Source organism: Chelon labrosus, assembly GCF_963514085.1.
Source record: "Chelon labrosus genome assembly, chromosome: 7".
Taxonomy (NCBI): domain Eukaryota; kingdom Metazoa; phylum Chordata; class Actinopteri; order Mugiliformes; family Mugilidae; genus Chelon; species Chelon labrosus.
The window spans coordinates 638,988-662,368 of NC_140343.1; the positions used below are offsets into that span (position 1 = coordinate 638,988).

Below are 23,381 nucleotides of genomic sequence, written 5' to 3' on the forward strand. Positions count from 1 at the left end.
CCCAGACCGAGTCCTTTGCCCCAGACAGAGTCCTTTGCCCCAGACAGAGTCCTTCGTCCCAAACCGAGTCCTTCCGAGTCCTTCGCCCCAGACCGAGTCCTTTGCCCCAGACCGAGTCCTTCGCCCCAGACCGAGTCCTTCGTCCCAGAGCAGCAGTTCCTCCATGTTCCTGCATCGACTCGGCCGACAGTCGTCCCGTTTCCAAACTCAACCTGATGAAGAGTCAAGAACAAAACCAGCTGATCGACATGAGAGGATTCAATAACGCTGTGATAATCTGACAGAAGTATGAAAAAATAATAAAATATAAAGTTTATAATTAAATAATAATAATAACATTATATGGTGTAAAGTGGAAATACTTTAAAAACTACATCTGTGAAATAATAAAAACAATAACATACGTTCATTATCCAACGATTTTAAATTGTCTTTGGTTCCGGGTACGTCACGAGCAGATCCGCCAATTAGCTCCAAGGATTTACAAGACTCGGAAGTGCGGAAGTGTTTTTGGTACACCTGCCGTTACCGGACGGATCTACGGAGGTAAACTCGGTTCTGATGATGATTTCTTGTTCAAAATGTTCCCGCTGAGCTGAAGTCCAGATCCCACTGAGACAGAACCGAGCTCAGAGGATTTCAGCGGGAGTTAGCTCCTTTAACTGCCGAGCTAGCAGCAGCTAGCGAGTTAGCTGTCAAGCTATCCGCTATTAGCTCGACATGCTAGCGGAAACGAGGGGCATTCCAGGTTTTATTGATTTGCGTTTGACAAACTTGAAGTTGGTAAATCAATATTTTAACTACTGTTTATGTTTGGTAAAGTAAATCCTTATTATAAATATAATAGTTTATATAAAGATTCAATAGTTGGTAGTTACGAACTCGATGACGTTTTATTTTGAAGGCGTCTACAGGAAATAAGCTGCACGTCCGGTGGTTTGACGCGTTTGATTCCTGGAGCGACGACGTTAATTATTAAAAACAGACCAAGAGCTGGATGATGTGGGGTCAGTTCATTGGTCTCTGCGCCTCTCTGATCAGATGAAGTTAATAATAAGAGGAGAAGAGGAGCTCTTTAGAAGGTAATAAAATAAAACAACAAGGTACTGGCTCAGTCCTGACAAACCTGAAAATAAATTATAAACAGAATGATAACTGTTAAAATGTGTCTAGTTTCTTTAAACTCATTTAGTTGATTAAAAATAAAGATAAATAAAAGTGGAAAAACAGACGTAGTATCGTAATGTCCTGTTCCACCACGAGGGGGAGATGTTGTCCTGGTTTTGGATGTTTCTGCAGCTGGTGAACTCTGACCTTTTCATGTGTTGTGACCAGATCAGCTGGTGAACTCTGACCTTTTCATGTGTTGTGACCAGATCAGCTGGTGAACTCTGACCTTTTCATTGTGTTGTGACCAGATCAGCTGATGAACTCTGACCTTCCCGTCCAGTAGAAGCAGCAGACCGGAGGAAGATGGCGTCGTGTTGGTCGTAGCGCCGGCGCAGCAGCTTCAGGATGCAGATCCTGGCGGCCAAGCTGCTCGGCATGCTGGGACTGTTCGGCCTGGTGCTGGCCGGCGTTCTGGTCCCGGTGCGCTTCCTGCTGGCCGACCACGACAAGGCACACCGTTACCGGCGGCCGCTGTCTCTGAGTAACTCGTTTGGAGGAGGTGTGTTCCTCGCCACTTGCTTCAACGCTCTGCTGCCGGCCGTCAGAGACAAGGTAAGGTCACCTGACTCACCTGTGGGAGGAGTCAACTGACTCACCTGTGGGAGGAGTCACCTGACTCACCTGTGGGAGGAGTCACCTGACATGCTGACTTGTTGTCCTCAGGTGGGGGTCGTGTTCCAGCAGCTGCAGATCAGCAGCGATTATCCTCTGGCGGAGACGATGATGATGCTTGGCTTCTTCCTCACCGTCTTCGTGGAGCAGACCGTCCTCACCTTCAGGAAGGAGACGCCGTCCTTCATCAACCTGGAGACCTTCAACGCTGGCGGCTCTGAGGCCGGCAGCGACTCCGAGTACGACACACCGTTCATCTCGCCTGGTGGCGTCCAACGTCCCCACGGACACCAGCACGGACACTTCAGCCCGGCCGAGCTGGTGGGGGCGGGGCCTCTGCGGCTGGTCAGTCTGGTCTTGGCTCTGTCGGCACACTCGGTGTTCGAGGGCCTGGCGCTCGGCCTCCAGGACGACGGCGCCAAGCTGGGCGGGCTCTTCCTGGGCGTGGCTGTGCACGAGGCTCTGGCCGCCATCGCCCTCGGCGTGAGCGTGGCCAAGGCGTCGCTCGGCATCAGGGACGCCGCCAAGCTGGGCGTGACGGTGAGCCTGATGATCCCGCTGGGCGTGGCGTTGGGGATGGGCATCGAGTCGGCGCAGACGCTGGCGGGCAGCGTGGTGTCGGTGGTGCTGCAGGGCCTCGCCGCCGGGACCTTCCTGTTCGTCACCTTCTTTGAGATACTGTCCCGGGAGCTGGACGACAAACAGGACCGGCTGCTCAAAGTCCTCTTCCTCATCCTCGGCTACGCAGTACTGGCAGCGCTCGTCTTCATCAAGTGGTGACAGGACAGGAAGTGCAGCGACACAGCACTACCAAAATAAGAGTCCTGTGTAGGGGCCAGAAACCAGATGAACTGAGAGGAAACTATTTATTTACAAGAAAACTTTATTTAAACGTCTCCTGGTGACAGAAGGGTTGATTAACGTGTCTGTTGTAGTTTATTAAAAGCTGAAATATTAATGTTAAATGTTTTCTCGTGTTTTTATAAAGCTTCAGTTTGTGTCGATGGCGCTCAGATGTTTTCCAGCTGCTTCTTTAAAGTTCCTGAACAGAAAATATGTTTTAATATTAAGAATCCTTTCACATTAGAAATAAAGAGTTGAGCAGGAACCAGTGTCTGAACTTCATTATGATCCAGAGTCTACCAACCAACCAGAGACGTTCAAACAGATTCAGATGATGTGTATGAATCAGAGACTACGTGTGGATCCAGGTCCTGGATGAGCCGTCCCTCCTTCCTCTACAGCGTTCACTCTGCTCGTATGAACCGTCACAGACGTGTCACTTTACGTGATGGATGAGTATTTTACACGTCTCCTCTTCCTCTCATTGGTCAAACTGACTCTATGTTCCCGGGGATACGGGTGGCGCCATCTTGTGAGTTTGGATCCAGAGTCTGATCAGTATGGTCTGAGGGCGGAGCCACGTGGAGCCGTGATGTTGATGCCCCGCCCACACTTCCTCCAGACTCACTCATGTTTTAGTTTCATTAATACGACGCTCTGCTCTACCTCCACCTGGTACAAGGACATGATGGATTATACTCTGGACTTATTTTTACAACTCTCACGGTCCTACGGGACATTATGTCACATCCTGTTTCTATAGCGACTCATCCACAGGACGGACTCTTGAACATTCATCAACATATTAACGAACTAAAATGACTGAAACCTCCTTGGAAAAAATAATATTTGTGTCTTTATCAAACAAACTAAATAACCTGCTGTCATTTATCTTCTTTACATCACCTCATTCCATCTCTGGAGGCGCCGAGACAATCCTCTGCTCCTCCTCTGCTCCTCCTCATTGACTCTGCTCCTCCTCTGCTCCTCCTCATTAGGCGCGTTCGACTTCATGCAGATCTGTCTGAGTCTGACTTGACGTGATGCATTCTGGGAAGGACGCAATGCATGCTGGTTAGAAATCCTGTCCGACTTGAGTCAGACGGGGAGGGACTTACCACTACGTCACCATGTCACATGACCTTAAAATATCGCGGGAGTCTTCGCCTGCAGACAGATCTTGCAGTTGCTTTCCACGAACTGCACGACCGGAAACCCGCCCTCATGACGTCAGGTCAAAGACGTGATTGGGCAGTTTGGGAGGAATCTCCTCATGATGATTTTGACGTTTCTCGCTTCGTTATGTTGGAATATGTGAAATGAACAGAAATGGAAGGGATACCTTCTTATATGTGATTTCTGCAACAATGGTAGGCTGGCCTACTGAAAACGTTGTACATCTGACTGCAGTTCAATGCAGAGTTCATTTCTTCCATTAAACAGTAAAAAGGCATTTTTAACATGTTGGTAACAGTAGAATAAGAGAGATAATGGACTTCACTCCATTAGAGTATAAAATAAAAAATAAAAATACCCTGGGCTATTGGCTCAACTGTCAGCACGCTCGCCTCCCGATCCGAGGTGCTGCTGGTTCGAGTCCGGGCGTGTGCAGAGCTCAACACAACGCAGGTTACATTCTAAGGCTTCGCGTTGGGCCGTTTTACCATCTAGAACGCTTGCATTCAATTTGTAGAAGTGTCGTCCATTATCCTTTACTTATATCGTAGTACTGCTTCTTCAGTATCATCCTAAATTGGTTTAGTGGGTAACGCGTCAGTCTGGCGATCGGCCGTCCGTAGTTCGAATCTTGTTAACGGTTAGTAGATTTTTGGGGTTCTTCTTCACACCTGTCTGTCCAGAAATGAAAACAAATGGCATTTAATCTCCATCTCAATATCTTTGTGTGAATTCGTTTCATGGTTGAGTTACAGGTGCTAAACGACTTTGGGTGTAAAAGTAAATATTCAAATAAGTAGCCTAATCAGCAGTTCATTTTGGCCAAGATTGGAGACCAAAGCACTATGCTACTTAATCCTTATTCAGTAGATTTGCTGCTATTCACAATCCTTTGCATGCAGCATGCTTGTTGTAACACGGGTATAAATTCCGGTAACTCCAAAGCTTCTATTTCGTCGGCAACAACGAATGCAAACACCGCGAGATCCGCCATTGTTTACACGAAGTTGACCGTGTCCGACTTGTCTGCAGCCGGGTTCGGCAAGATGGCGAACTGAGCGGTCGCACGTCACGGGCTCTCACAAAAAACTCCTCCAAACTCGTCTTATTGAAGGTATATCCTCCCTGAACATACCTTTAAAGTCTGTAAGTAGTCTATGAGTAGTTTTTCAGTAAAAACGACCGTAAAATGTCTCAGCAAGAGCCTAAAGAGAACTTTTCATCACGCTCCCACATGAGGGACCACGAATATGCCTCACAGGCTTTGATGGACACCGACAAAAGTGGGGATAAACGGTCGTTAGAGGAAGCCGGTGAGTCCGGCCCTTCTACCCCGTCCAAAGGAGCTCACACTCGGAAAATACCAAAACCAAATGAAGACGAGGTATCAAACTCCGAAATACTTGCAGCAATTAACACACTGGTGGCGAGATTTGACACACAAGAACAAAAGTTTGAAGAATTTGGCGTGCAACTAAAACAAAATTGTGCGATGATTGCTAGTTTGACCAGAGCTTCTGACTTCAATGCTGCGGAGGTCAAAGATTGTAAGACAAGAGTCTCAATGCTGGAAAAAGAAGTGGAGCACCTGAGGGCAGTAAATGCTGAAATAAAAGAAAAAGCAAGTGAGCAAGACAGATATAAACGGAGATGGAACCTGAGAATCAGAGGAATGAAAGAAAAGATGAACGAAGACACCAGGAAAGATGTGATTCAATTACTGACCAAGATAGCCCCTCAATGGGAGGAACATATGGAGGACATTGTGGACACTGTTCATCGGATCGGCAGAAAGACGGAAAACAAAACACGACAAATCATCATCCAGTTTACAAGACGACAACACAGAGACGCGTTTTGGAAACTGACGAAGGAATCCAGGGTCTGCATTGAAGCAGGTATCAGGTTTATGGAGGACCTCACGAAGGAGGACAGGATGGCGAGAGAAGCTCTCTGGCCCCGCGTCGACCAGGCGAGGAAGAATGGGGAAAAAGCCTACTTCCGCGGTCCTTTTGGATTTATAAACGGTCGCCGCATCCAAGCTGAACGTCTGACACATCTACAATGAACAGGTATACGGAGGAATTTATCTGAGGAGGAGACACTCTAACTAGTTTACAACACCAAAGCACCTTTTGTTAAACTGTTAATTGATGTTTACACTGCTGTGACGTTCTCCAGCAGATGGTCTGTTTAAACACTAATTTATCTTTTGTTTCATTGAACACAAGGGGACTCAAAGACAATGTGAAGCGAAAAGCTATATTTCTGTTTTGTAAAGGGCGAAAAGCACATTGCACTTTTCTTCAAGAAACTCACTCAAGTGCTGCAGACTGCTCCTTCTGGTCGAACCAGTGGGGAGATAAGATACTGTTCAGTCATGGATCAAACAAATCCGCAGGGGTTGCTATTTGTTTTAATAAATGTCCGGGAAATGTCATAACGCACAAAGCAGACGAGAAAGGCCATTGGTTGGCAGCTGTTCTAAATATTGAAGGTTGTTTTATTATTATAATGAATGTTTATGGATATAATAACTTTAGTCAGAATAGATGCTTACTTTTAGAGGTCTCTGAGGCTATAAATCATTATAAAACCTGTTATAACACAAATTTAATTTTGCTCGGTGGTGATCTGAATATTGCACCTGATGATTGGCTGGACAGATGTCCCTCAAAATTTGCAGATCATCATTTCAACACATTATTTCTTGAATTTTGCAATACACACTCTTTAATTGACATATGGAGAAGTAAAAATGTAATGGTTAAGCAATTTTCATGGCTAAAACCCAATGGAAGTTGTATGTCAAGAATTGATTTATGGCTATCTACACTGGATGTTTCTGAACATGTTTCAAAGGTCTCTATGTCAAGTGCACCTCTAACAGATCACTGCTCATTATATCTGGAACTGAAACCAAAATTAAGTCCTGAAAAAAGAAATATTAATTGGAAATTTAATGCAGATTTACTAAAGTCTGAACACTATTGTAAAAAAATCAAAGAATTACTACTAGAGATTATATTTGACACAACTATTGGGAGTTATAGTAATAGATGGGAATTTTTCAAATATAAAGTTCGGCAATTCTCTATCAAATTTGGTAAACAAAGAAGCAAAGATGTACAAGAACAAGAACTTTACTTAGTTCAAGAAATTGATAAATGCTGTAAAAGATCACCAATGTCAGATGCAGATATGTCTAACTTTATGATTCTCCAATCCAAATTAGATGATTTATATCTAAGAAGAGCCCATGGTGCTTTCATTAGATCCAGAGCAAAATGGATAGAAGAGGGGGAAAAAAATACTGCTTATTTCTGTGCACTAGAAAAAAGAAGACAAGTGAGGAATGCTATTAATGTTCTTCTGATTAATAATTCAGAGTGTACAGATCATAAACTGATATCTGAAGAAGTACACAGATTCTATTCAGCTTTATATACCTCTTCATATTCCAGAGAAAGTTCCATTGGTCTCTTTGAGAATATAAAAACCCACCTTCCTTCTCTTAATATTGACTTTGTTGAGATGTGTGATTCTGAAATTGAAATGTGGGAACTGGAAAAAGCAGTTAAAAATATTTCAGTCGGAACATCTCCAGGACAGGATGGACTAACCTCAAATTTTTACAAATTTTTCTGGCAAGATATCAAAGAACTGTTATTTTACACCATTCGGGAATGTTTTATGAATAAAGTCATGATGCCGACAATGAAACAAGGATTAATAACACTCATCCCTAAACCTGGAAAGGATAAAAAATGTATAGATAATCTGAGACCAATAACATTACTTAATGTCGATTATAAACTATTTGCCCATATCTTTGCCAACAGGTTAAAAGAATGTTGGCCTCATGTTATCAGTGAATCCCAATCTGGTTTCCTTAGAGAACGGTCAATTCACAACAACATTAGATTAGTACTAGACTTATTAGACTGAAGATGATGGCTTCATTTTGTTTTTGGATTTCTGTAAAGCATTTGATACAGCTGAACATGGTTTCATGATGGATACATTGAAATATTTTGGTTTTGGTAAATGCTTCCGAGAGGTAATTAAGATGTTCTATAAAGACATAAATAGTGCTGTACACTCACACTCATACCCCATGACATACTGAAACAACATTATAACATTGGCAGTAACAGTTTTTTACAATACTCACAACTAAAATGCTGCCTAAAAGAGAAAACTAATATAATAAACAACACTTTGCAAATACCCCCATTGTTAAATCAAATAAAATTACTATCCACCCAGAAGAAAACATTTTCAAAAATATACAAACACCTAATACACATAGACAATAACCTCCCGCCAACCATAAAAGACTGGGAAAGGGACCTTGGAACCACCAACGATATCACAACCTGGATACGCATTTACAATAACACCTTCTCAATGTCACAAAATTCCAATCTACAACTTATCCAATACAAAATTTTGCACAGAGTACACTTCACCCAAAATATATTATACAAAATGGGAATGGTAGAAAATAACATCTGTTTACACTGTACAACAAACACTATAGATGATTCCTTTCACGCCATCTGGCTCCGCCCACCAGTTCAGAAACTTTGGACAAACGTTATTAAAACACTTTCAATAGCTATAGGTCGCAGTGTTCCAGCCTCCCCAACTATCTGTCTGCTAGGAGACCTTTCTGTAGTTGAACCGCCACTGAAGTATGAACAACCAATATTGATCGCTTTAACAGTCGCTAAAAAGACGATCCTCCTGAACTGGAAGGACAGAACAAAAATCACAGTATCTCAGTGGCTCCTCCTGTTATCTGACCACATCGAAACAGAAAAACAAATTAAAACACAATCAGACTGACTCATTCTATACATACTGGTCACAACTCCAAAACATGTGCTTAGGGGTCTATAGTGTCCCGGATGTTCCCCCAAACCCCGCCAGCACCCCACATATGAATGACTGAGCCGTTTGTTGTTACTTCTGTTTTTTGTGTTTTTTTTCCTAAACTGTTATTTATTGATTCATTTATTTAATTAATTAATTTATTCCCTCTTTTTTTTTTTTCTTCTTCTATTTAATAGATAAAGGTTCTGTATAATTCTTATCATGGAAGATATTATTCATCTTATTATAATTAAGCAAAACATAATGTAACAGATAGCACTGAATTCTTGTCACCCTCTCCACTCTTTGTTTACTAGTATTGCAATTTATTTATTTATTTACTTATTTATTTAGGTTTTTTTTTTGTTTGTTTGTTTTTTGTTTTCTTTTTTCTCTATCTTTCTTTCTTCAGTTTTTTTTTTTTTTTTTAATTTTTTATTTATTTATTTACTTTTTTTCTCTTCACCCACCCACCCACACAACACGTACAACTAGCACAGTTTATTTTGTTCAATGTTCTACACTGTTTTTGTCCTTGTCTTGTAAGCACCTTGCTTGTTTTTCTAAATAAAAAAATAAAATAAAATAAATAAAAAATAAAAAAATAAATAGTGCTGTAATTCTACCAACTGGAACATGTAAAAGATTTACAGTGAATAGGGGAATCCGTCAAGGATGTCCGGCCTCACCTTTACTTTTTATTTTAGTTGCAGAAGTGTTAGCAGTTATGATTAAACATTCAGAAAATATCCAGCAGTTAAATGTTATGGGAAGACCTCTAATCATAAGCCAACTGGCAGATGATACGACTCTCTTCCTAAAAAATGCAACACAGGTACCAGAAGCTTTAAGGGCTGTATCTGTTTTCTCCAAGGCTTCAGGGCTCTGTTTGAATCTCAGTAAATGTGAGTTAATGGCAGTTCATGATCACCCCCTGGTGTCTATTCAAGGTATTGCAATCAAAAAGGAGGTTAAATATCTTGGCATTATTATCTCTAAGGACTTACACTATAGAGAGAAATCCAATATTGACAATATTATGTTGAAGAGTAAAACAATTCTAAATTCATGGTTGCAAAGAGATTTGTCTATATTTGGAAGGGTTTTATTATCTAAAATGGAAGCTCTCTCACGTTTTAATTATCCAGCATACTCCTTAGCTATCCCTACTAACATGATTAAAAACATCAACCAAATTATTTATAACTTCATTTGGAAGAATAGACATCATTATATGAGAAAGGGTGACATAGTTAAGTCAATAGAAGAAGGAGGGCTAAATGCTATCGACTTTGACCCCATGAATGGAACCCTGAAGCTAAAATGGTTAAAAAGTTTCATAACGCAATATGAACACTTTTGGTTTCACTTGCCTTCAAAAATATTTATGGATGTTGGAGGTATTACATTTTTATTAACATGTGATTTTGAGATTAGCAAACTGCCAATTAAGCTGTCTGAATTTCACCAGCAAGTCCTCCATTATTGGAAACTTATCTACAAACACAATTTTTCTCCACATAATACCCCAATTTGGAACAACCGGTACATACTGATAAAAAAGAAGTCAATTTATTTTAAAGAATGGAAGGAAAGTGGAATTTGGTCTATCCAACATCTTATGGATGGGAGAGGTAACATGTTAGATTTTGATGATTTTAATCATAAATATAATATTGATTGCTCCAGAAACGACTACTGGGCTGTAATTAAAGCAATTCCACAGGCTCTCATCTGTATGATTAAGGGCACTTTAATGTACATGCAGATAACACCTGAATTACTCACCCTGTCCATAAATAACCAACCTTTATTAGAGAAAAAATGTAATAACAAATTTCTGAGATCTACTCTCACCAAAGAATTTTTTCCGTTTTCTTTCAAAAGAAAACATATATTAAAAGAATACTCCACCTTGGATGCCAAGAGAATTTGCTTTCCCATCCCCCCTAAAGCGAAAGAGGTACACTTCAAAACAATAAATGACATTTATCCTTGCGGTGAATTCCTAAGACTTAAATTTAATTTGGATTGTAATGAATGTGCCTTCTGTAAAACAGAAGCAGAAACACTTGAACATTTAATATTCTCTTGCAATCTATCTGATTTGTTTTGGAAGGACTTCAAAAATTGGATAACCTATAATAATATAGATGTACCACCCCTAACCTATAATAATATAGATGTACCACCCCTAACCTATAATAATGTGAGATTTGGTTTCATAATGGAGGACAGAAAGTTAGAATATAACATAAATAACCTGGTTATACTCGCTAAATACTTTCTACACAAATGTAAATTTTCAAAAACTACCCCACATTTCAACATTTTTTTAAAAGATCTGCACCTCTACTTTGATTCATTAAAATTTATGAAATCAAAGAAAGCTCTACAGCTGTATGACAGTTTATCAACATTCACTTTTGATTGATCCCCTTTAAGATTTTCTTTTCTATTGCTTTACTTTCTATTATTGTTCTGTTTATATCCTTTCTTTTTTGTGAATGTAAGAAATGCCACGCTCAGTTCTGAAAGCAACAACGTTCTGTAATTGTATTTGAATATGCTTTTGTGTATTGTGTTTTTGCATCTTGCAATAAAGGAAAATAAAAAAATAAAACTTGTCTGCAGCCGTTTTATGCTCCACCCCTACAGTCGGCGTAAGATCACGTTGACGTAAGCACCTAAGGCTCAGACAGGCGCAGACATCTCGAACGAGCCTACTTGCTTCATGAGCTACCGCGCATGTGTCGGAGCCTCGGGTCAGAGGGCCATCACTAGGTGTCAGAGGGCCATCACTAGACATGACCGCGCCTCGGAAAATATGTCGTCGAAACAGAAAGAGTCTCTGACGACCGAGAACAAATGTCTCCGAGGTCAAACAGCTGTTTAGTTGATATGTTACCTGCTGTCACATGAACACCATGACTCCTGTCCTCGATAAAACAACCGGAAGGCTAGCTTAGCTAAGGCTACTCCGTTAGCTAGTTAGCTAGTTAACTAGTCCAGCTAGCTAGTTAGCTAGTTAGCTAGTCCAGCTAGCAGACCAGCTGTGTTGGACAAAGACACCAAACATACAAATATACTGGAAATTCACTTACTGATAAAACTGGAGGACGTGTTGGTGTTAGCCGTTAGCTCTGGTGAGGGCTAGCCGAGAGACACAGCTCGTCACTCAAAGCGACCACGCCCCCAATTATATATGTTAATGAGAATACCCATGCCCCTCCCCTTTAAGCCCCTCCCCCACACGCTAATACTGACAGGAAGTTGGAACTTAAGGTAAAACATGTTGGAGAAATCTGAGACATCGAAAACCACATATAACCAGAGAGACCTGGACCACAGAGAGACCTGGACCAGAGAGACCTGGACCAGAGAGACCAGAGAGGCCTGGACCAGAGAGACCTGGACCAGAGAGAGACCTGGACCAGAGAGACCAGAGAGACCTGGACCAGAGAGACCAGAGAGACCTGGACCACAGAGAGACCTGGACCAGAGAGACCAGAGAGACCTGGACCAGTGGTCACCATGGAGACTACTGCCTGCTTCAGTCAAGGACAAGAAATCACGTCAGGAGAAACAACATTAAGACTGAGATTAACTCTCTCTGTTCACTTTTAGAATACACAGTAAATGAAAGGTTTCTATTTTAGATTTTTGGATTTAAAAATAAAAATTGATCAACAGTTGTTTGTCCAGTTTTCGTTACTGGTTTTAAAATGAAACTTAAAAAACACCAAACAAATGCACAGACCCAAAAGTCTCAGTAAAGATGTTCTCCGTGTGCTGTGTTGTCATGTGTAATGTCTCCTTCACAACGTCTCTCCAGTTCAGGTTAAAGAGGAAGTTCATCAGAGGAAAGAGAACGTTTCAGGAACTCAGTTTGGTTTCTCAATGAATCAAACTGACTTTGGGTAATCGAGTGAATTCCGTCTGATCAATGGAGAAGTTAGTTTGTTTCAGTCTGATCATCGTCTCACTGAAGTTGTGACATAACAAACAGTCAGACCCACATCATCTCTAAGTCCCTGTGTCCATCTACCTGGTCTGAAGATAAATGTGTCTCCACAGCTGTTTAACCTGGACTCTAGAGACCAGATCAGTGTTCACACCTGGACCTGTTTAACCTGGACTCTAGAGACCAGATCAGTGTTCACACCTGGACCTGTTTAACCTGGACTCTAGAGACCAGATCAGTGTTCACACCTGGACCTGTTTAACCTGGACTCTAGAGACCAGATCAGTGTTCACACCTGGACCTGTTTAACCTGGACACTAGAGACCAGATCCCTCAGGAGGGATGTTAGTGTTTGTGAACCAGAATCTGTAGAACCTCAGAGTAATCTGATTACCTGGACCAGGTCTAAACCAACAACAATGTTAAACTTTTTCTTCACAGATTAGGGTTTGAGGTTCAAATGTGATCAGATGAGGACAGATGCAGGTGGAATAAGATGATAAGACATGTTTATTAATCCCACATAAGGGAAATGATCTTGCCTGGTCGATAGGCAAACTGCAGCGGGTCCATGTTGTTGTTCACCAGATGACGGAGGTGGCTCAGGATGATCCTCTCCATGGTCTTCATCAGATGAGAAGTCAGGACTACTGGCCTGAAGTGGTTCAGCTCTCTGGGGAGCGGGACTCTCTCCAGACTGATGCTCAAGTTGAAGATGTGCAGAAAAATCCCAGAGTTGATCTGCACAGTCCTTGAGGAGTCTGGAGCTGATGCCATCAGGGCCAGTAGCCTTCCTTGGTTTGATCCTCCTTAGCCAAGGACAAGGTCATTTCATAAACATGTCTTATGTCTTAAAGTCTTGAGTCTCTAAACGATGAATGTTCATTAATCAGTATTAGTCCAAACAGAGTGGAGAATAACTCCTACACTTTTTGATTTCTGAGCTTTTTAATCTATTTCATCTGAAGTTCAAGAGAAATCAGATCAACTTTAAAGATTTGTGTTCAGTTTCTGAATTCTATTCAAACTAGAAGGAGTATCTATCTGTCTATCTATCTATCTATAACCTTCACGACATGAGTACATTGTGTTCTTAAAGCTGCAGATCAAAATCTGTTGTCCGTTGATAAAGATCTCAGATTTTCTCAGGAACGTTTCAGATGTGATAAAGAAAGTAAAGTGTTTGTCTTTCACTTCCTGATAAAGAAGAGTTCAGCTGAATCACTCCAGAGTTGGGTATTTGTTCCACCCAGAGAACCAGGAAGTGTGTGAGGGTGTTCCTGGTGTAGGTGGATTCCTGGGTGTGCCAACGAAAGGTTTTTAAACGGCATCACAGACAGACTGAGGCATCACATGCTGAACATGGAGTCTCTTCATTCTACTTTATGTTTAACACTGTTGCTAGCTCTACCAATCTTTATTCTACTATTTCTTTTTATTTTTACTAGATTTTTACTTAAATAATTGTATTTCTATTTTAGTTATTTTTATTTTATTGCTATATCTTATTATTTATTTTTTGTAACCATCTTCATTTATTTTTATTTTTACTTTACTTTTTATGAGCAACTGTGACCAAGCAGCTTCCCTAATAATCACAGTAACATTCAGACCAGTCACAGTTTAATATAATAAACTTACATCAGTCTAATTAAACAGACTCTATTATAATTTAATCTAACCATCCTCTGCAATATTTAGTTTTTATGCATCTTACATGTTTCATATATTTTTATTTTATTTCCATCTTATTAGTATTTTTAGATTCTGAAATGAAAGTATTTAATTTCTCTAACTGACTGTTGTCTTAGGGTTCAGTGTTCAGTTCCACTGAATCGTAAATGATTCATTTGATAAAACAAGCTTCAGAGTTACTTCAACATGAGACGTCAAACATTTTCATCTGCAGATCGTTGTACCGACGTCTACGACCTCCTGTGGACAAAAAGTCTGGACATCGCCAAGCAGACTCTGGAGGTACCGTTTCTGCAGAACATGGAGCTCGGAGACCTCGAGGCCGACCACTACGTCAGCTTCACCATCCAGGACCTCAACTACCTGGTGAAGGTCACTGACATGTTGGAGAAGATGTGTCAGAAAGTGAAGAGCCCTGAAGACATCTGTCAATTCATGCTGGACAGATATAACAGCTACAAGAAATACGCCAAGGGAGCACTGAAGATGTTCAACCTCACAGTAAGAAACCAGCCAACGTTTCTCAGCCATTAAATAAGATTCAATTATTTATAGTGCAGGTTCAAAGATTTCTACATTTCTACATAAAAGTGACTCAAAACATCCTGAAAGTCGACAAAGACAAACACAACCAACCATGAGACAGAAACGTTAGACTAAAATGAGCCAATATTACATATCATGTCCTCCTTGTCTCCAGTATCTGCTGTGACCTCCTTGTAACTAAATGTTTCTGGTAACTGCTGATCAGTCGTCACACTCCTGTGGAGGGGAACAGTCGTCTTCAATCTGTCTGACTGTGGATTATTTGTGGGTTCCAAACTCTTTAGAGATGGTTCTGGAACCTTTTCCAGCCTGATGAGCAACAACAACTCTTTCTCTGAGCTCCTCAGAAAGCTCCTTTGTCCACAAACATGTGTTGTGAAGATCAGACTGAGACAAATCCCTGATTTATTGAAACTAAACCAGGAACTGAACCACACCTGAGTCTCATTACATTGATGGAAACACTTCTGAACACATGGACTCTGATTTAATCCTGGAGGAGCTCCTCTCTGATATGTAATATAGGCTCATTATTCTCTGATATGTAATATTGGCTCATTTGTCTGTGTTTGGTTGGGTTCTTTGTCTACTTTCAGGTCTTGTGTGTATAATATGTCATCCTGTTTCATCCACAGGATGTGTCAGACATCATCCCGACACCTGCCATGGAGAAGTACCTGTCTGATTACAGCAACATCATGCAGAACGAGGAGGCCATTTACTTCGTGGTGGCTCTGCTTCCCTGCGCCAGGCTCTGGTTGTGGTTGGCCACTCAGCTCAAGGAAACCACCTGCAACGCCTACTTCACCTGGAAGAAGGACAACTCACAGGGCCACCCAGAGAAACACTACAAGGCGCTGCTCAACAAGTATCTGACCACCCCCGATCAGATTGCATTGGCCAATCGCATCTTCCGCCAACAAATGCAGAACGAGCACGATTTCTTTGCATCCTCACTCATAAAGAATTAATGAAATAACAGCAGCTGTTTGTGATCAGTTAGTTTATGTATAAATCTGGAATGAAAACTACACTGAAGACATCAACTGGAATCCTTCAATAAAAGTAACTGCTGTTCCTAATGTGTCCACTAGGGGTCACACTGAGTCAGAGTTGTGGCCGTAACAACAGTATGTTTTAAAACATAAAATGTTTTGTAAAAGTTTATTAAATGTAAACATTACCATCCTGTACTTGTTGTTCATTACTCTAAAACAAAGGGAAACATTTGTAGTATGTTTGATACTTTGATATAAACCATGCTACAAACTACTCTGATATTTATTCAGCCTCCATCACAGTCACTAAGATAACTATGAAGTTAAAGAAGTCTCATCTAAGAACTTTACTAGGTAAATGAAGTTATTGACCTCTGACCTTTTACTGACACAGTGGACAGTAGAGTGGATGATGGATTAGCATTTAGCATTTAGCTAAAACTGTCCATAAATGTGGTCCCTACAATGAATCCTTCTCATGTATAAGTCCAGATATGAAGTGAAACAGTCAAACATTCACGTTACAAGCCTGGACGTTTTCCTCTAAATGTGTTCACCCTTCATGGTTTCACCTCATTGTGTTTATGAACAAGTTATCTCATGATTATGCTCTGACATCATTCTGCTTCTAAACGTCCACCTCGCTTCCTCTTTTCTCTGTAATGTCTGATCCAACCTTATAAATGATGAAGACGTTGACAAGGGATCAGTGTTGATCCAGACTGTTACCTGGATTCACATTAAACTGGTCTAAAGAGATGTTACGTGACGGTCTAGGGGTTAGAGGATGTAACATAAAAAGAAGGCGAGGAACGAGATGAGCAGCAAATGTGACCACTTTGTAGTTAGTTACAAGTGAGTTATACATAAATCTATATCCAAAGCGAAGCGCTGCTTCAGGGTGAACCCAGGACAAAACAACAACAAAACACCAGCTACCTTGTTCCCAAACTACAAACTAAAACCTACGTGCAAATAAAAGAAACAAAAAGAAATGTAATAACCCTAACACCTAACCCTGCCCCCCTCATCTCACGCTGTGCTGGGGCAGGAGGTGCCCTACTGGTCGTTGAAAGCTTTTGGGTAAAGAATCAGATCTGAGTCGGGTTGTGTTGGTCGGAGTCGACCAGCAAGTGTCAGTGTGACTCTGATATCCTGACATAGACCTCCACACAAACGTCACGACAGGTCGCAGTGTTCTCTGAATTCACTGTTAACACAAATGTCCATTGTTGTCATGAGGAAAAGAATTTTGGTAAAATTCTACAATACGCTGATGGAAACGTGGGAAATTAACTGAAAACGGTTGATTCAGTAATAAACTCTTTATTATACTAAATAAATGATGGAACCTGTGTCTGTAGTTCGACTGATTGTTGAGGGCCACATGATGTTACCATGGTAACAGTAAGAGCCCTGTGATGATGTCAGACATGTGACCTCACTGGTGAGGTCAAACTCCTTTGATCTTGTGATGATGTCACAGTCTGAGATGGAATCTCCTAAGCCCCGCCCACAGTTAGCAAAGATCAAAGACATGCTGCCTTTGATCTCCTGGATAGTTTAAATAGGAGCAGATTCATCAGAGATTCTCTTCATCTTCGCTAAACCGACGACATTCAGTTAAGTGACACACTTTAAAAGTTAAATCTTGTTCTTACGACACAGATTCATCAGAGATTCTCTTGATCTTCACGACGACATTCAGGTAAGTTGGTAGACTTTAAAACCCATAAACCAGCGCATCCAAGATAATGTATCGCAACACGTCACCAACAACAGTTCCAATGGACAGAAGGAGACGTTCCCAGACAGAGGAGATCCCACAGATCACAGTGGACACGGTTCGTCCACTGATCGAATCCTTTTTTATCACGATCACACCGGACCAGTGGGCATGTTTGAGATCCGGTAAACCAGACGATGATATCCAATATTTGCTGGCACAGCTGATCAGAGACTTGATAGTGCTCATTTCCAAATCCTTGCTGGAGAAAATCAAACAGAGACGTCTTATCTCTGAGGATGTTGTCTTGTCCAGCTTGGGCGACACACTTTCTCAAACCTTTGCTGAAGTCCTGGACGTTAAAGAAGTGGTCCGCTCTGAGAGCTCAGAGGTGTTGACCAGCTTAATTGCCCAAGACGTGGCTGAGAGCGTCAACTCTGTCCTCTCTGCTGGCGAGGACGCTTCAGAGTCTGAAGTTAAAGAGCACGTCCCTCCCAAAAGAAGAATTGAAGCTATGGTTCGTTATATCAGCAAGATGTTGAAAGAATTCATTGGGAAGGTGAAGCGCAAACCTCGAACACATAGTAAGAAGAAATGCGTGGTCACCCCCCCGGAAGACGTGGACGCTGACAAAAAGTCAGAAGATGTGGAGTCTAGAAAAGCTGAAAGCTGCATTCAGTCGTTAGACACAGACACCCAGGAGACAGCCTCCACAGGAGTCAAGGAGAGCTGTGAGACTATAACAACAGAAGCTGACACAGAGAGAGAGGAGATCCAAGAAGAAACAACCCCAGACTCCTCCTCTCTCAAGGATAAAGTAGTTGAGGATGACGCTGCCAAGTCTGAAGATGACGAGGACAAGAGTCCTGAATGCAGGACGTGCAGACTGTCCCTGAAGAGATTGGGGGGCATGATTAAAGGGTTCTTTGTGAAACCTTCATCCACAGTGTCATCAACACAGTCAACAGACGTCCCACGGGTGACCACTGTGGAGGTCATTGTACCTGAGCAGCAGTTTCCAGATGTTGCTGCTGTGGTGCTCATTGTACCTGAGCAGCAGTTTCAGGCAGGCAACGCTGTGGAGGTGGTTGTACCTGAGCATCACTTACCAGGTGACAAACCAGCCCAAGACTTTGAGCAGATGGAACCCTCCTCTCTGGAGATTATAGTAGTGGAGGATGAAAGCGCTCAGTCTGATAAAGAGACCAAGAGCTTGGCAGAGAGCAAGGCTTCAATTGTTCGCCCAAAGTCCAAGAAGAAACTGTCTGTGAAAATCAAGACTATAGGCTTTTTTGCTAAAAGGATTTTCACGGTGTGCCCTGCTGTAGTTAGATCAGCATCAGTAAAGTCATCAGAAGATGGTTCTGCAGAGATCATTGGGCCTCAGCAGCAGGTCACTACTGTGCTGGTCACTGTCCCTGATGAGCAATTTCCAGAGCCCACCGCTGTGGTGCTCATAGACCCTGAAGACAAACCAGCCCAAGACTTTGAAACCTCCTCTCTGGACAGCACTGCTCAGCCTGAGGTTGAAGAAGTCCAGGGTCTGGAAGAAAGACCTGTTCCAGCCACACGTCCAAAGTCTAAGAAGAAATTGACTCTGAAAGGAGTGAGTACCGCATTTGGTGGCTTCTTTGTGAAACCACCTGCTGTGACCCCTGCCCGCATCTCACCAGAGGCCACCACCATGGAGATCCCTGTGCCTCAACACCAGTTACCAGAAGACAAACCAGCCCAAGACTTTGAGCAGATGGATGGCTCCTCTCTGGACAGAGTAGTTGAGGACAGCACTGCTCAATCTGAGGTTGAAGAAGTCCAGGATGTGGAGGAGACACCTGCTCCAGCCACAAGTCCAAAACAGAGATCTTTTCTGAAGAGATTGAGGTCCGCATTTAGAGGCTTGTTTACGAAACGACGCGTTGGAGTGGCATCAACTCAATCACCAGACGTTACCCCTGCCCGTATCTCAGCAGAGACCAGCACCGTGGAGGTCACTGAACAACAGCAGTCATCCAAAGACAAACCAGCCCGAGGCACTGAGCAGATGGAAGCGTCCTCTCTGGAGATTATGGTAGTGGAGGATGAAAATCTGAGTCTGACAAGATCTGGAGAAGAAGAATCACTTGATGAAGCCTCAAGAGATGATCAAGAAAGGTGCAAACTGCGTGTCAACGTTTTTGTTGAGAGCCTAATTTCACGGGCCTTTGCAAAAGCAAAGATAAGATACGATATGGACGAGTTTGAGGCCATCCGCTACGGGCTGTTCAACAAAATCTGGGATGAATTCAAGCGAGACAATGTGAACATACCCAAGGAAAGGTTCAGGAACCTCCACAAGGCTGTTTTGAAGGACCTCTGCAAAAAGTGGAAATCTGAAGACAATGTCGTGATTTTCATGGAGCTTGACCGACCAGTGATTGACAGAGTGATCGTGGCTTCCTTTAAAGAACATCTGATGAAACCTACCAGGAAGCTCTGCAGCCGTTCAGTTAACATCAGTCCCGTGTAAATCATGGGAATACCTTCTGTTCTACTGGTTTCTGCAAGACACAGACCAGTGGAGCAGGGGTTCTCTTAAAGGGGAACTAGTGTTTTTACAACCTGGACCTTATTTCTAGCATATGTTATGATCGTTTACTCACCCATATAACTTTTGTGTCATTTGCACTCGTTCAGGAGATAATTAGATCCACGTATATCCATGTAGTGGGAGTGACTGGGGACGCAGCCTCTAAGTAACGCATTATCTGAGTTTCGTGGCAGATAATGCGTTACTTAGAGGCTGCATCTCGGTGCCCCAGTCACTCCCACTACATGTATATACGCAGATCTAATCTCCTGAACAAGTGCAAATGACACAAAAGTTACATGGGTGAGTAAACGATGGTATTTTATGCTAGGTCCAGGTCCAGGTTGTAACAACAGTAGTTCCCCTTTAATGTGAGGTCAGTTTTAGAGTTCTAAGACTCACCTCACTGGACAGTAGTACAACCTGACAGCTACAAGGCGAGGGTTTGATTCCCTGTCCTCAGCTTCTGTCAGCTTGTGCTGCTGTCTACTTTAGTACGGAGGGTTTTCCCCGGGTACTCCGGTTTGTTCCCTCATTTTTCATTTTAGTTCCTTTAATTCAGTTTCATTAAATTCCATCAAAAATAACATTTGAGTTCCTCCTTGTTTATTCTTTTTTTTTGTCAAATCAACAGTTCAACTAAATTTCTACTTTTTTCTGGTAGAAAAGCGTTGCATTGTTTTAGGGGTTTAGTTTTTCTTTCTACCAAATTAAAAACCTTTGCACAGACACTAAAGATGGCTGCATGGCTCAGCTGTATTACACAATAGACTCTTTTATGTCCTACGTCAAGGGTTGGACCGAGGCCTTCATCAAAAATGCACGTGTGTGCAGTGACAATAAATAAAGTTTTGTCATTTGTAGATTTGGTTTCTCCTCTAAAGATTGGTCATTAGATTAGATAACAATTCTCCAACCTGCCTGTGATTCCTCTTACATTTTCAAACTGTCATGTAACATCATCAGTTTGTATCATCAGATTCCACATGTACGCTTTAGTCAGATATGTGTATCTATGACAGATGGATGTTTATCTTGCTGTTCTCTTCTCTCTTTCTTATGTCTGTACCCGGCTGGCCTTAGGCAGATGGTTCCTCCATATGAGCTGGTTCTGCTCAAGGTTTCTTCCTGTTAAAAGGGAGTTTTTCCTGCCACCGTTGCCTTCAGGTTGCTCTGGGGGTTTCAGTTTTGTAAAGCGTCTTGAGACGATTTGCATTGTTATTGACGCTATATAGATAAATTGAATTAAATTGAATAAGTTCTAGTTGCATGTCTCCGTTCACTAAATACCATTAGCTAGCTCCTCTGGGTAAGTCCAGACTTCAGTGGAGGGACCGACTGGGCTGCGATCCCTCATGAGGACGTAGAGTTTGTGGCTCGGGACAAAGACGTCTGGAATACCACGCTAAGGCTGTAGCCGCTGCAGCTCAACTTCAGATGGGCGGATGTAAATGGACGTGATCTGAGACGTTTAGATTTATCAACAGGTTTTATTTCTTATCAATGGTCCGATATCAATAATGTCACAGCCACTAAAACTCATCAGGTCAAATCTGGTCCAGTTTGAGCTCGTTCAGCACAACTCATGGTTGAATATAGTGGGAGCAGAGAGTAGCCATGGCGACGAATATAAATAAAGATCTTTCAGCATGAAAAACCATCAACAATGATCCAAAAATAATTCTAGGTCAAAATTAAAGTAAAGTGTTTGTAAAGTAAATCAGTGCTGGGTCCGTTTTTAACTCTGGGGTTTTTAGTGTGTAATCTCATTTTAAAAAAACAAGTCTGTGATGACGAGACGACTGAGTCAGAACATCTCCAGGTTACTGGTCTGCAGTGGTCAGAACCAATCAGCAGTGGTCCAAGGAAGGAGAAGAACCAGAGACAGGGTCATGGACCAAGGATCACTGATGCAGGTGTGGTGCTAAGGCTGGCCAGTGTGGTGTGAAGAAGACCAGCCGGTGGAGTCAGTGTGATGTTTGGTCCATGTTCTGCTGGGAGACCTTGGGTTCTTTCATTCATGTTCCTTTGACTCGTAGCTCCTCCCTCAGCATCGCTGCAGACCATGTCCACCCTCTCATGGAGACAGGATTCCCTAAAGGCCTCTTTCAGCAGGATGATGCTCCCTGCTTCAGGAATGAGTTCAAGGTGTTGACTCCAGATTCAACCAGATCTCAGTCCAGTCCGGCGTCTGTGGGACGTCGTGGACAAACTAGTCTGATCCATGGAGGCTCCACCTCTCAACCTGCAGGACTTAAAGGATCTGGAACACCTTCAGAGGTCTAGAGGAGTCAGGAAGGTGGTCATAATGTTATGGCAGAAACGTGACAGCTACTAGATCAAGGGTGGATCTTTAAATGAAGACAGATATAAAACACATGTGATAGAAACAGGAGGCTCCAGGATGAAGAGGGAAACCTTCACTCTCTCCTCTTCCTCACTGAGGCTCCTCCTCTTCCTCACTGAGGCTCCTCCTCTTCCTCTGGTGCTATTAGACAGGCTGTAGAACAGAAACACAAGGTGATGAGGTTTATTATGGCTTCATGACTTCAGCCTCCTGCAAACAACACCGACCGATATATTAGACACTTCAAATGATTCTTTCCAGTTGATGATCAGTGCAACACAAACAGTGTTGAACATGTAATATTTCTGTTTCTCTGTGAAGATGATGAATCTTGTCGAGCACTGAAAGCTGTTACTGGACAAGCTTCATGTTTTATTTGTCTCTGTTACAGACCAGAACCTCAAATGTTCTCCTTTTAAAATCTGAATGAACTAAATGACAGGAAGTACAGTTCTGGTCCGGTCTGATTTCCCATCAATGTGTGGGTCACGTTAACTTTGCTCTCTGTTGTAGATTCAGGAAAACCAACGTTCAGATCAGGAAACTAGAACCATGACTGAGGTTCCACATCTTCCTCCTAAATGATTTAGTGTTTCAGAGATAAGAGGCCTCTGAGTTTGTTTATTCATCAGCAGGAGGAACTTACCGTCAGTCTACACTGAGTCCATCCTGATGTGCAGACAAATGACAGAGACAACCAACAGTTAAAACCAGAAGCTACAATTAAAACCCTTCTACAGTTGAATAATGACTCAACCAGATCAAACTCCTTGGAGTCAGAGAGAGGGACCAGGCAGAGCTCTGTTCGTGTTCATTGAAGCTTTAAGTCAGGAGATCATCAGGAATGAAGGTAGAGAATG

At 42.2% G+C, this 23,381-nt stretch overlaps 1 protein-coding gene across 6 annotated transcripts; it reads left to right on the plus strand.

Moving 5' to 3' along the window:
* Positions 1 to 480: 480 nt before the first annotated feature.
* Positions 481 to 3,094, plus strand: LOC311490282 (zinc transporter ZIP3-like). 6 transcript variants are annotated; one of them, XM_084547692.1, is made up of 3 exons: positions 481 to 546; positions 1,419 to 1,722; positions 1,834 to 3,093. In XM_084547692.1, the coding sequence occupies exons 2-3, from the start codon at positions 1,516 to 1,518 to the stop codon at positions 2,560 to 2,562; spliced, it is 936 nt and encodes a 311-aa protein (XP_084403818.1). In that variant the 5' UTR covers positions 481 to 546; positions 1,419 to 1,515; the 3' UTR covers positions 2,563 to 3,093. The 6 variants fall into 6 exon arrangements, with proteins under 6 accessions (XP_084403818.1, XP_084403819.1, XP_084403820.1 ...); XM_084547693.1 differs by having other exon boundaries at positions 485 to 546; positions 1,451 to 1,722; positions 1,834 to 3,094; XM_084547694.1 differs by having other exon boundaries at positions 485 to 546; positions 1,454 to 1,722; positions 1,834 to 3,094.
* The last annotated feature ends 20,287 nt before the right edge of the window (positions 3,095 to 23,381 follow it).